This window comes from Chiloscyllium punctatum, chromosome 23, assembly GCF_047496795.1.
Source record: "Chiloscyllium punctatum isolate Juve2018m chromosome 23, sChiPun1.3, whole genome shotgun sequence".
NCBI lineage: Eukaryota > Metazoa > Chordata > Chondrichthyes > Orectolobiformes > Hemiscylliidae > Chiloscyllium > Chiloscyllium punctatum.
The window spans coordinates 93088425-93101113 of record NC_092761.1 but is presented as its reverse complement, the minus strand read 5'-3'; the positions used below and the strand labels follow the sequence as shown (position 1 = coordinate 93101113).

The following is a 12689-nucleotide window of genomic DNA, read 5'->3' as shown; positions in this document are numbered from 1 at the left end:
CAGTCTTGATTGATGCTGTTACTGGGCCTTTTTTCTGTACGCTGACATTTGGTGAGGAAAAGCATTCTCCGAGTTGTTGGTCAAGGTTATTCATAGTTAAGAATCACACAACACCAGGGTATAGTCCAGCAGGTTTAATTGGAAGCACACTTGCTTTCAGAGGGCCGCTCCTTCATCAGATAGTTCAACCACCTGATGAAGGAGCGATGCTCTGAAAGCTAGTGCTTCCAATTAAACCTGCTGGACTATAACCTGGTATTGTATGATTTTTAACTTTGTACACCCCAGTTCAACACCAGCATCTCCAAAACAAGGTTATTCATTGTTATTAAACTGATTGAAGGGACCTTTATTCTATTGCTACATTGGTACAAACACAAGATGCAGTTGTCAGGTTTGGAATTTATTCTAGGTAAATGTTACTCTGCAATAACACTGCATAAATGGTTTATTTTGTATTATTTGGGTGATTACTGTAATATATTATTGATCTTATTGAGTAGGATAAGAGCAAATGTGTACAACTTGGGATTATTTTCCTTTTTTTCCATTGGCTGGACCTTGTGCTTAATTTAGGAAGTCGCTTAATGGGATATTGTCATCAAAAGTAACCAAATTTAACCATTTTATGTTAATTTATAACTGATGAGCTTGGTCTGGATCTTGGAAAATAGTTCTTCAAATTTTCAACTAGAGACTTTATTCTTATTGGCATTCAGTCTGTTTCAAGTGATCAATTAATAAAAATGTGAGGCATTTGAATCCTGGTATGGGCCACATTTAACAAAGTTACATATTTGCTTCAGAGGAGGCAGGGATAAATGGAACCAATTCAGAGACAACTAAATTAATGGAATGCAAATGGTAAATTTATAAAATGAATTTATTTTTAGTAAATGATTTGCATTTACTCTTCTTCCAATAGTGATCAACTGTCCTGCAAACAGTCACTACGAGAGCTGTATGTCTGTGTGCCAGCCAGGGTGTGGCACCTCCAAGACCCATGAGGACTGCAGTAGTTATTGTATGGAGGGCTGTCAGTGTAATGATGGCTTCTTGCTCAATGGCAGAATGTGCATCCTGCCCCAGGACTGTGGATGTGTGGCAGATGATAATTACTATGAGGTATGTCAGAAAGTTCTTCTGAAGCTGGATCTTTGCAGACTTTGATAAGATTTTCTGAGAGAAACTGTTTTACCTGTTGGGATGTCCAGAACAAGGATGGAACCTTCTAATTCATGCCAGGAATGACTAAGGAATAATTTCTTCACACAATGTGCAGGGAAAATCTGAAACTCTCGCTCAAAAGCTGTTGAAGTTAGAGGTCAAAAATAATTTCAAATCTGAGATTGAATGCTTGTTGTTAGACAAAGGTTTTGAGAGATACAGAACTAAGGTAGGTTCAAAACTTGAGATTTAGATCAACTATGGCCGAATTAAAAGCAGTAGCAAGCTCAAGGGACTGAAAGATTTTCCCAAGGCTGGTCTTATGAAGCTTCATGATATATTGCTATTTGGAAACTTGGGTTTGAAAGTGGATGGAAACAAGTGGAGCAATCTCGAAGAACTTGAATGGCGTACTTCTGCACCACATTTCTATGTACTGCTTTAAGTTTGGTTTGTATTGTTATATTACGTTAAGAGTTTAATTTTAGATTTTCTCTGTGAATAATGACATGGTACCTGAAGTTTGTTGATACATGCAGTTTTAATAAGGTTTACCAGATTTGGAGTAATACTTGAGGTGAGCAGTTCATTGGATTAAAAACAAGGGAGAAGAGAAAAGACTGCCTTTGCCTAGTGACAGGAATCTAATATACAGAAACACAAACCATCCAGAATGTCAAGCAGTGTATGCAGGTTGAGTCAGAGAGGGCTGCTGGTTTCAGCAGTCTGCTGAACAGTCAGGGCTGGGGAACAAGTCCTGAGTAACTGAACAAGGAACTTTAAAATGGAGTCGAAGAGTGTGGTGCTAGAAAAACACAGCTGGCCAGGCAGCATCCAAGGAGCAGGAGAATGGACGTTTCAAGCATAAGCCCTTCAGCAAAAGCGGGGGGGGGGGGGGGGGGGCTGAGAGATAAATGGGAGGGGGGGGTGGGGGTGGGGGAAGGTAATTGGGAAGGTGATAGGGTGGATCGAATAGATGGAAGGAAGTGGACAGGTCGAGGGCGGTGCTGAGTTGGAAGGTTGGATCTTGGATAAGGTAGGGGGAGGGGAAATGAGGAAACTGGTGAAATCCACATTGATCATGTGTGGTTGGAGGGTCCCAAGGTGGAATATGAGACATTCTTCCTCCAGAAGTCAGGTGGCTAGAGTTTGGCAGGGGAGGAGGCCCAGGACTTGCATGTTCTTGGCGGAGTGGGAGGGGGAGTTGAAGTGTTCAGCCACGGGGCAATGGCATCCTGCCTCCCCAAAGTTGAGGAGACCACACCGAGAGCAATGGATACAGTAGATGATTGCGTGGAATTACAGGCTAATTTCTGTCAGATGCGGAAGGATCTTTTGGGGCCTTGGATGAAAGTGGGGGGTGGGGGGTGGGGTGGGGGGTGGGGGGTGGGGGGGGGGGGCGGTGGTGGAGAGGGGGAAGGTGTGGTTGCAGGTTTTGCTTTGCTTGTGTGGCAGGGGAAGGTGATGAGAGTGGAGGGTGGGTTGGTGGGGGGCATGGACCTGACAAGGGAGTCGTGGAGGGAATGGATTCTCCGGAACACTGATAGGGGTGGTGAGGGAAACATATCTCTAGTGGTTGGGTCTGTTTGTAGGTAGCGGAGGATGATGCAATGTACCCGGAGGTTGGTGGGGTGGAAGGTGAGGACCGGTGGGGTTCTGCCTTTGTTGTGATTGGAAGGGTGGGGTTTGAGGGTGGAGGTGCAGGATGTGGAGGAGATGCACTGGAGGGCATCATTGACCTGAGGGATCCTTCAGCGCATCTCCTCCACTCCCGCACCTCTCCCCTCAAACCGCACCCGTCCCCTCGAACCCCACCCCTCCAATTGCAACAAGGACAGAACCCTCCTGGTCCTTGCCTTCCACCACACCAACCTCCGGATACATCGCATTATCCTCCACCATTTCCATCACCTACAAACAGACCTCACCCATATCTGCATTCCAGAGAATTCATTCCCTCCGCCACTCCCTTATCAGGTCCACGCCCCCCACCAACCCACCCTCCACTCTCAGCACCTTCCCCGTCACTGCAAGAAATGCAAAATCTGTACCCACACCTCCCCCCTCACCTTCGTCTAAGGCCTCAAAGGATCCTTCCACATCCGACAGAGATTTACCTGCACTTCAACACACACCATCTATTGTGTCCGTTGCTCCCGATTGTGGTCTCTTCTCCATAGGGGAGACAGGACACCAATCTTCATAATGTTTCAGAGAACATCTCTGGGACACACGCACTAAACAACACCGCCGCCCTGTGGCCGAACACTTTAACTCCTCCTGCTCCGCCAAGGACATGCAAGTCCTAGGCTTCCTCCTCCACCACCAAACTCTTAACAAAGAACAAAGAAAATTTACAGCCCAGAAATAGACCCTTCGGCCCTCCAAGCCTGAGCTGATCCAAATGTACTGTCTAAACCTGTCGCCCAATTCCTAAGCATCTGTATCCCTCTGCTCCCCACCTACTCATGCATCTGTCCAGACGCACCTTAAATGAATATACCATGCCTGCCTCTACCACCTCTGCTGGCAACGCGTTCCAAACGCCCACCACCCTCTGTGTGAAGTACTTGCTGCGTGTATCCCCCTTAAACTTTCCACCTCTCACCTTGAAAGCATGATCTCTTGTTATTGAATCCTTCACCCTGGGAAAAAGCTTGTCTCTATTCATCCTGTCTATACCCTTCATGATTTTGTAAACCTCAATCAGGTCCCTCCTCAATCTCCTTTTTTCTAATGGGAATAAACCTCACCTACTCAACCTCTCTTCATAGCTAGCACCTTCCATACCAGGCAACGTCCTCATAAACCTTCTCTGCACCCTCTCCAAAGCGTCCACATCCTTTTGGTAATGTGGCGACCAGAACTGTACCCAGTATTCTAACTGCGGCCAAACCAAAGTCTTGTACATATTTAACATGACCTACCAGCTCTTATACTCAATACCCCGTCCAATGAAGGCAAGCATACTATATGCCTTCTTGACCACTCTATCCACCTGTATAGTCACTTTCAGGGCACAACGGACCTGCACTCCCAGATCTCTCTGCTCATCACCTTTTCCCAAGGTTCTTCCGTTTACAGTATAGTTCTCTTTAGAATTAGGCTTCCCAAAATGCATCACCTCATATTTGCCTGGATTGAACTCCATCTGCCACTTCTCCATCCAATTCTCCAGTCTATCTATATTCTCCTCTTTGACAGTCCCCTATGCTTCCTGCTACTCCACCAATCTGCATGTCATCTGCACCACCCATAATCACCTGATGCCTGGAGGAAGAACGCCCCCTTGCCACCCTAAAACCACAAGGGTTGAAGTGGATTTCACCAGTTTCCTCACTTATCCTCCCCCATCTTATCCCAGATTGAATCTTCCAACTCGGCACCACCCCTTTAAGCTGTCCTGCCTGTCCATCTTCCTTCCCACCTATCCACTCTACTCTGCTCTCCAACCAATCACCTTCATCTACCTATCACATTCCCAGCTACCTTCCCCCTTTTCCCTACCACCCCCTGCCATCAGCCCCCTTGGGCTACTGCTTCAATCCTGATGAAGGGCTTATGCTAGAAGCGTCCTCGGATGCTGCCTGACCGGCTGTGCTTTTCCAGCACCATGCTCTTCGACTCTGATCTCCAGCATCTGCAGTCCTCACTTTCTCCTAACTTTGAAATGGAGACACGGTGACCCTTCACTGATGTTTGAGTACTTTTGAGGGTTTGGATAGTTTGTAGAAGCTTCCTTCTTGAATCGCTGCAGTCCTTGGGGTGTAGGAACATCCCCAGTGCTATAAGGGAAAGAATTCCAAATTTTTGATTCTTCAGCAGTGAAGGAAATGTGATCTATTTCCAAGCCAAGGTGTTGCATGGTTGTAGAGGCACATTATGGGGCACGTGTTCTTCACTGCCTTTGTAGCCTGTGAGTTGTTTCCGTGCATCTTGTCGACATATCTTGATACTGCTGTCAATGTACATTGGTGGTGGAGGATGTAACTATTTTAGGAGTTGCCAATCAAGTGGCTACTTTGTCCAGAACAATGTTAAGCTTCTGAGTGTTATTCAAGCTGCATCAATCCAGACAAGTGGGGAGTGTTCCCTCACTCTCTGCCTTGTGCAAGCTTTGGGGAGTCGGGAAGTGAATTACTCTGCAGATTCCTAGCCCCTGACCTGCTGTCATAGCCACTATATTGATGTGGCCAGTCCAGTTGAGTTTCTGGTCAACGTTAATCCCAAGCATGTTGATAGTGAGCAATTCAGTGATGGTAATGGTGCCAAATGTCAAGGGGCAACGGTTAGATTCTCTCTTGTTGGAATGGTCATTACCCCTCACTTGTGTGTTATGAACGTTACTTGCTACTTGTCAGCCCAAGCCTGCCCAGTGTCCAGGTCTTACTGAATTTGAACATGGACTGCTTCAGTATCTGAGGAGTCATATATGGTGGTGAACATCATGCAATCATCAGCGAACATCCCCACTTTTGACCTTATGATGAGGGAAGGTCATTAATGAAGCCATTAAGGTGATTGGACATAGGACACTGTCGTGAAGTTCTTAAATAGAGATGTCCTGCAGCTTAGATGATTGACCACCAACAACCATGACCATCTATTTTTGTGCCAGGTATAATCCAACCAATAGAGAGTTTGCCCCGATACCCATTAATTCCATTTTTTCCCGGCTCCTTGATGCCACACTCGCTCAAATGCAGCCTTTATATCGAGGGTTGCCACTCTCCCTCCCCTATGGAATCCAGCTCTTTTGTCCATGCTTGAACCAAGGCTGTAATGAGGTCAGGAGCTGAGTGGCCCTGGGGAATCCAAACTGGGCATCACTGAGCAGGTTATTGTTGAGTAGGTGTAGTTTGATAGCACTGTTGATGACACCTTCCATCACCTTACTGAGGATTGAGAATAGACTGATGAGGTGGTAATTGTCTGGGTTGGATTTGTCTGGCTTTTTTATTTACAGGACATACCTGGGAAATTTTCAACGTTGTTGGGTAGATGCCAGTATCATAACTGTATTGGAACAGCTTGGCTAGGGGAGTGGCAAGTTCTGGAGCACAGTTCTTTAGAACTATTGCTGGAATGTTGTCAGCACATTTAGCATTTGCAGTATCCAATCCCTCCAACTGTTTCTTGATATCACGTGGAGTGAACTAAATTGGCTGAAGTCTAGTATCTGTGATGCTGGGACCACTGGAGGAGGCTAAGTTGAATTACCCCCTCTGTATCTCTGGCTAAAGATTGTTGCGAATGCTTCAACTCTCTGTTTCCATTCTGTATGACTTCATGTACTGAGCTGTCCTATCATTGAGGATGGGGATATTTTTGAAGTCACCTCCTCCAGTGAGTTGTTTAATTGTCCACAACTATTTACAATTGAATGCAACAGGTGTGCAGAGCTTAGACCTGATCAGTGGTTATGGGATTGCTTAGCCCTGTGTACTTATTTTACAATCCTTATAACTGGGACCAGTGATGAGCTTATCATTTGATATCAAACTGAATCAATTACAGGTTCTCTACTGTTCTATGAGTTGGGTTGTTTGTTGGGTTTGGTTTTCCTGAAAATGTTTGTCTTTATCAGCCAGGGCAGTTTTTCTGGAACACCAACTGCTCCAAACACTGTCGCTGCATGGGACGCAATATGGTCCAGTGTGACTCACGCCAATGCAAGAGTGAAGAATCGTGTTCAATCCAAAATGGAATCAGAGGCTGCTACAGTAAGAAAGACGCCTCTTGCATCGCTGCTGGGGGAGGCATATTCCAGACTTTCGATGGGGCGTTCCTGCGATTTCCGGCTGCCTGCTCATTTGTCCTCTCCACAATCTGTCACAAACTTCCGGACATCTCCTTTCAACTGATTGTAAACTTTGACAAATGGAGTTCACCCAATATGACTGTGATCTCCCCTGTTTACCTGTATATCAATGAAGAACAGATTCTCATCTCAGGCAACACTGTGCAGGTAAACCTTTACACTCCTTTGTCTGCACATTCATTCTTGCTCAGAGCCCACCAGTTTTCTCTCATCCTTACATTCGTTTTACTCATAGATTCATTCTTTTCTGAATACATTTATTCTCTCCCATTAATTCCCAATCTGTTACATTATTTTCCTCCATTTATTCTCTTACATTTATTCTCTCCTACCTCATTACTCTATCTTTCACATTCATTCTCCCCCTTGTAACATTTATTTCTTAACCCTCTCTCATTTTCATTCTGCACCTTGATTGTCAACTCACTTGAATGTTTTATGCAAGCATGCATTTTATTCTCTCAGATATAAATAATTGACCTGTCGCATACATTGCCTCTTGTGCTTTCCTTTGTTGCTTTCAGCTACAGCTCAATGGGTTGTCTTCTGACCCCTGAATTAAAAGATTTGGATTTGATTGTGGCTTAGTCCAGAGGCTAGTGAAGTACAGAGTGAGTGCCACATTGCTGGAAGTTCTGTGTTTCAGAGAAGGCATTAAGCTAAGGGCTTGTTTGTACTTTCAGGTGAATATAAAAGATTGCACAGCAATACTCAAATCAGAGCAGTGACATTCTTCTCGTAGTTTGCTGAATATTCATCATTTAAACCAAAATCACCTAAGTAGATTATCAGCGGATTATCATGTTGCTGTTTGTGAGAGTAGCTGTAGCCAAACAGGCTGACACTTTCCCCACACTACAATGAATTAAATATTTGGGACAATAATAAAGTGCTGTGGGATATCCTGAAGATACAAAAAGCACTACATAATTGCAACATTTCTTTCTTCACAATTATTTCTCCCCCACAATTCATGTTCTCTGCTACTTACTCTCATTCTTTAATTTCCTCTTTTACTGTGTCATATTCTTTATCTTCCACTTTAAATTTTCATATATAACATCTCAAAGTTATTCATAAATTTCTACTGCCAATTATTCTCTCAACATGTCTGAAATTACTCCTCTATCTTACATTGACAGAATTAATGAAAGAGCATCAATCATTTCTCTTGATCATCTCCATTCTCTCTTCCCTTTGTTCACTTCATCAATTATTCTTCCACCTACATTCTCTTTCTGCATCCTTTTCTCTATCACTCAATCTGTTATGTATCTTTGTCTGCCTCTTCCAATTTCTCTTGACTAACTTTCCATAAATCTCTAAGTTGGCAAACTACTCCTGTAGTCTCTTCATTGTAAAAGTGGACATTCCCCTAATGACTCTTTCTAAAAGTTTACCTATTTGAGTTTGCTGAAATACTTGCTCAAAAAAATCTTCACCAAGCTATTCATAATGCCCTACATAAAAAGAGGCCTCTGTTGATGAAGAAATATGCCTCTTCCCAAAACTATAACCAACATTGTCCTATTCTGTCAGGTGAATGGAACCACTGTTACGATTCCTGTTGCCACAGGACTAACAAAGATCTCAACTGCTGAGGGATTTCTAATCATTGATACTGTTCAAGGTATTCAGATCCAATACAACTGGTTTAATTTGCTGTCAATCAGAATGGGGGAGCGTCTACAAAACAAGGTGTGTGGTCTGTGTGGAAACTTTAATGGAAACCCCAATGATGATGATTTAAGTTCTCGAGGAAAACCAGCACAAACAGTCTTGGAATTGGCAAAGAGTTGGAAAACCAATGGCATGCAGAACAGGTAAAGTTCTAAATGATCACCCTCTTATTCTAAGATTGTATTCTTTGTGTTAGAGCTACCACCTGGGGAAACAACAACTCAGCATCTCGTCCATCAAGCTGCCCAAGACTTCTGTATGTTTCATTAATATCATCCCTCATTCTTGTAATCTCTAGTGGCTTTTGGCTTAGTGATAGGAGACAGAGAGTGGTTGGAAGGCTGTTTGTGTGACTGGGGGTTGGCGTGCAGTAGTGTACCACAGGGATTAGTGCTGGGTCCCTTATTGTTTGTGATAATATATAAACAATATCAAAGAGAATTTAGGGGCGGGGATGAAAAATATATTTGCAGATTACACAAAAACTGGCTGGGTGGTTGACCGTGAGGAAGGAGGAGGATTTAGATGGATTGGTCACATAGCAAATCAGTGGTAGATTGCATTTAACCCTGAAGAGTGTGAGGTGATCCACTTTGGAAGACGTAACAAGACTTGGGACTACTCAATGCATGTCAGAACACTAGGAAGCTCAGAGGAACGGAAGTATCTTGGGGTTCTTATCCACTCTCTAAAGGTGGAAGGACAGGAGTAATAGTGTGGTGCTGGAAAAGCACAGCAGGTCAGGCAGCATCCGAGGAACAGGAGATTAGACGTTGCGGGCAAAAACGCTTCATTAGAAATTAGGCTTGTGAGCTGGGGCGGGGGGGATGCTCAGAGATAAATGAGAGGGGGTGGGGCTGGGGGGGAAAGGTAGCTGGGAATGTGTTAGGTAGATGAAGGTGGAGGAGAAGGTGATAGGTTAGAGAAAAGGGTGGAGTGGATAAATGGGAAAGACGATGGATCAGTCAAGAGGGTGGTGCCGAGTTAGAGGCTTGGGACTGGGATAAGGTTGGGGGAGGGGAAATGAGGAAACTGTTGACATCCACATTGATCCCATGTGGTTGGAGGGTCTCAAGGTGGGAGATGAGGCGTTGTTCCTCCAGGCACCGGGTGGTTAGGGTTTGGTGATGGAGGAGGTCCAGGACCTGCATGTCCTTGGGGGAGTGGGAGGGGGAGTTGAAGTGTTCAGCCACAGGGCAGTGGGATTGATTGGTGCAGGTGTCCCAGAGATGTTCTCTGAAACAATCCGCAAGATGTCACCCTGACTCCCCAAAGTAGAGGAGACCACATTGAGTGCAACAGATACAGTAGATGATGCATGTGGAAGTACAGGTAAATTTCTGTTGGATGTGGAAGGAACCTTTGGGGCCTTGGAAGGAGGTGAGGGAGGAGGTGTGGGTGCAGTGGCAGGGGAAGGTGTCAGGAGTGGAGAGAGGGCTGGTGGGGATGCGTGAATCTGACAAGGGAATTGTGGAGAGAATGGTCTGAGCAGTTGCAGAGCCCACAAGAAGCTTCTGGAATGATCAAGGAAACCTGAGTATTGAATTAAGTACATCACCATCAAACCAGTGGATGGGGGGGGGGGGGGGGGGGGGCTGTGGTAGTTTGGTGCACTGACCTCTACACCGCTGAAGCCAGGTGCCAACTCAAAGACACCTCCTTCTACTGCCCCCTCCGCCACGATAACCCCTCCGATCACCAAACCATCATCTCCCAGACCAACCACAACCTCATCACCTCTGGGGATCTCCCATTTCAGCCTCTCACCTCATTATCCGTGAACCCCACACTACCCAATTCTACCTCCTACCGAAGATTCACAAACCTTACTGCCGCAATCAACCCATTGTCACAGCCTGCGCCTGTTCCACTGAACTCATCTCTTCCTACCTCAACACCGTGCTGTCTCCCTTAGTCCAGGAACTCCCCACCTACATTCATGACACCACCTATGCCCTTTACTTCCTCCAAGACTTTGGTTTCCCCGGCCCCCTATCGCCTTATCTTCATGATGGACATCCAGTCCCAGTATACATCTGTCCACAATGACAAAGGCCTCGAAGCCCTCCGTTTCTTCCTCTCACACCGTCCCAACCAGTACCCTTCCACCAACACCCTCATCTGCCTGGCTGAACTGGACCTCATCCTTAGGAACTTCTCCTTCCAATCCTCCCATATCCTCCAAACCAAGGGGTAGCCATGGGCACCCTCATGGACCCCAGATTTGCCTGCCTCTGTCAGATATGTGGAACAGGCCATCTTCCACAGCTACACCAGCACCATCCCCCACTTTTTCCTCTGCTACATCATAGACTATGTTCGTGCTACCTCATGCTCCCATGAGAAGGTTGAACAGTTCATCAACTTCACCAACACCTTTCACCCCGCTTTCAAATTCATCTGGATCATCTCAGACACCTCCCTCCCCTTCCAGGACCTCTCCATCAATAGTGCACAACTCAACACAACATCTTCTACAAACCCACGGACTCTCACATCTACCTGGACTACACCTCCTCCCACCCTGCCTCCTGTAAAAATGCCATCCCTTATTCCCAATTCCTCTGCCTCCGCTGCATCTGCTCCCAGGAGGACCAATTTCATCATAGAATATCCCAGATGGCCTCCTTCTTGAAAGACCACAATTTCCCCACCCACATGGTTGACAATGCCCTCCAGTGCATCTCCTCCACCTCCTGCACCACTGTCCTGGAACCCCATCCCTCCCAACGCAACAAGGACAGAAGCTCTGGTTCTCACCTTCCACCCCACCAACCTCTGTATACATTGCATCATCCTCCACCACCTACATGCAGACCCCACCACTAGGGATACAGTTCCCTCCCCATCCCTATCAGCATTTCTGAGAGACCATTCTCTCTGCAACTCCCTTGTCAAATTCACATCTCCCTCCTCTAGCTTATCTCTCCACGCTTCAGGTTCACTGCCTTTATTCCTGATGAAGGGCTTTTGTCCGAAACGTCGATTTCGCTGCTCCTCGGATGCTGCCTGAACTGCTGAGCTCTTCCAGCACCACTAATCCAGAATCTGATTTCCAGCATCTGCAGTCATTGTTTTTACCAAATTCACATCCCCCACCAGCGCTTACCCCACTCCCAGCACCTTTCCCTGCCACTGCAGGAGGTGCAAAACCTGCGCCCACAACACTCTCCTCACCTCCGTCCAAGGTCCCAAAGGATCCTTCCACAACTGACAGGAATTTACCAGTAGCTCCACATAAGTCATCTACATATCTGTTACACCCGGTGTGGTCTCCTCTACATCGGGGAGACAGGATGCTATCTTGCGGATCGTTTCAGAGCACATCTCTGGGACATCCACATCCACTAACCCCACCGCCCCATGACAGAACACTTCAACTCCCCTTCCCACTCTGCCAAGGACATGCAGGTCCTGGGCCTCCTCCATCACCAAACCCTAACCACCCGATGCCAGGAGGAGGAACACCTCATCTTCCACATTGGAACCCTGCAACTATGTGGGATCAATGTGGATTTCACCAGTTTCCTCATTTCCCCTCCCCACATCTTATCCCAGTCCCAAACCTTCAAATCAGCACTGCTCTCATGACCTGTCCATCATCTTTCCCATCTATCCCATCTGAGGCAGCACGGTGGCTCAGGGGTTAGCACTGCTGCCTTACAGCAGCAGGGACCCAGGTTCGATTCCAGCCTCGGGTGACTGTCTGTGTGGAGTTTGCACATTCTCCCCATGTCTCCGTGGGTTTCCTCTGGGTGCTCCGGTTTCCTCCTACAATCCAAAGATGTGCAGGTCAGATGAATTGGCCATCCTAAATTGCCCATTAGTCAGGGTCTGGGTGTTAGGTGCATTAGTCAGAGTCTGGGTGGGTTATTCTTCGTAGGGTCGGTGTGAACTTGTTGGGCCAAATGGCTTGTATCCATACTGTAGGGAATCTATCTGACCCACCATCCTCTCTGACCTATCACCTTCTCCCCCAACTTCATCCATGTATCACACACTTAGCTACCTTCCTCCAGCC

At 46.3% G+C, this 12689-nt stretch overlaps 1 protein-coding gene across 1 annotated transcript in view; it reads left to right on the top strand.

Moving 5' to 3' along the window:
• LOC140494275 (tubulin-specific chaperone cofactor E-like protein) overlaps positions 1–12689 on the top strand; it is a 208227-nt gene that overhangs the window by 166062 nt on the left and 29476 nt on the right. Inside the window, exons 21-23 of the mRNA XM_072593555.1 lie at positions 926–1125; positions 6755–7135; positions 8528–8811. Coding sequence (XP_072449656.1) covers positions 926–1125; positions 6755–7135; positions 8528–8811 — 865 coding nt within the window. The remainder of the gene's footprint in view (positions 1–925; positions 1126–6754; positions 7136–8527; positions 8812–12689) is intronic.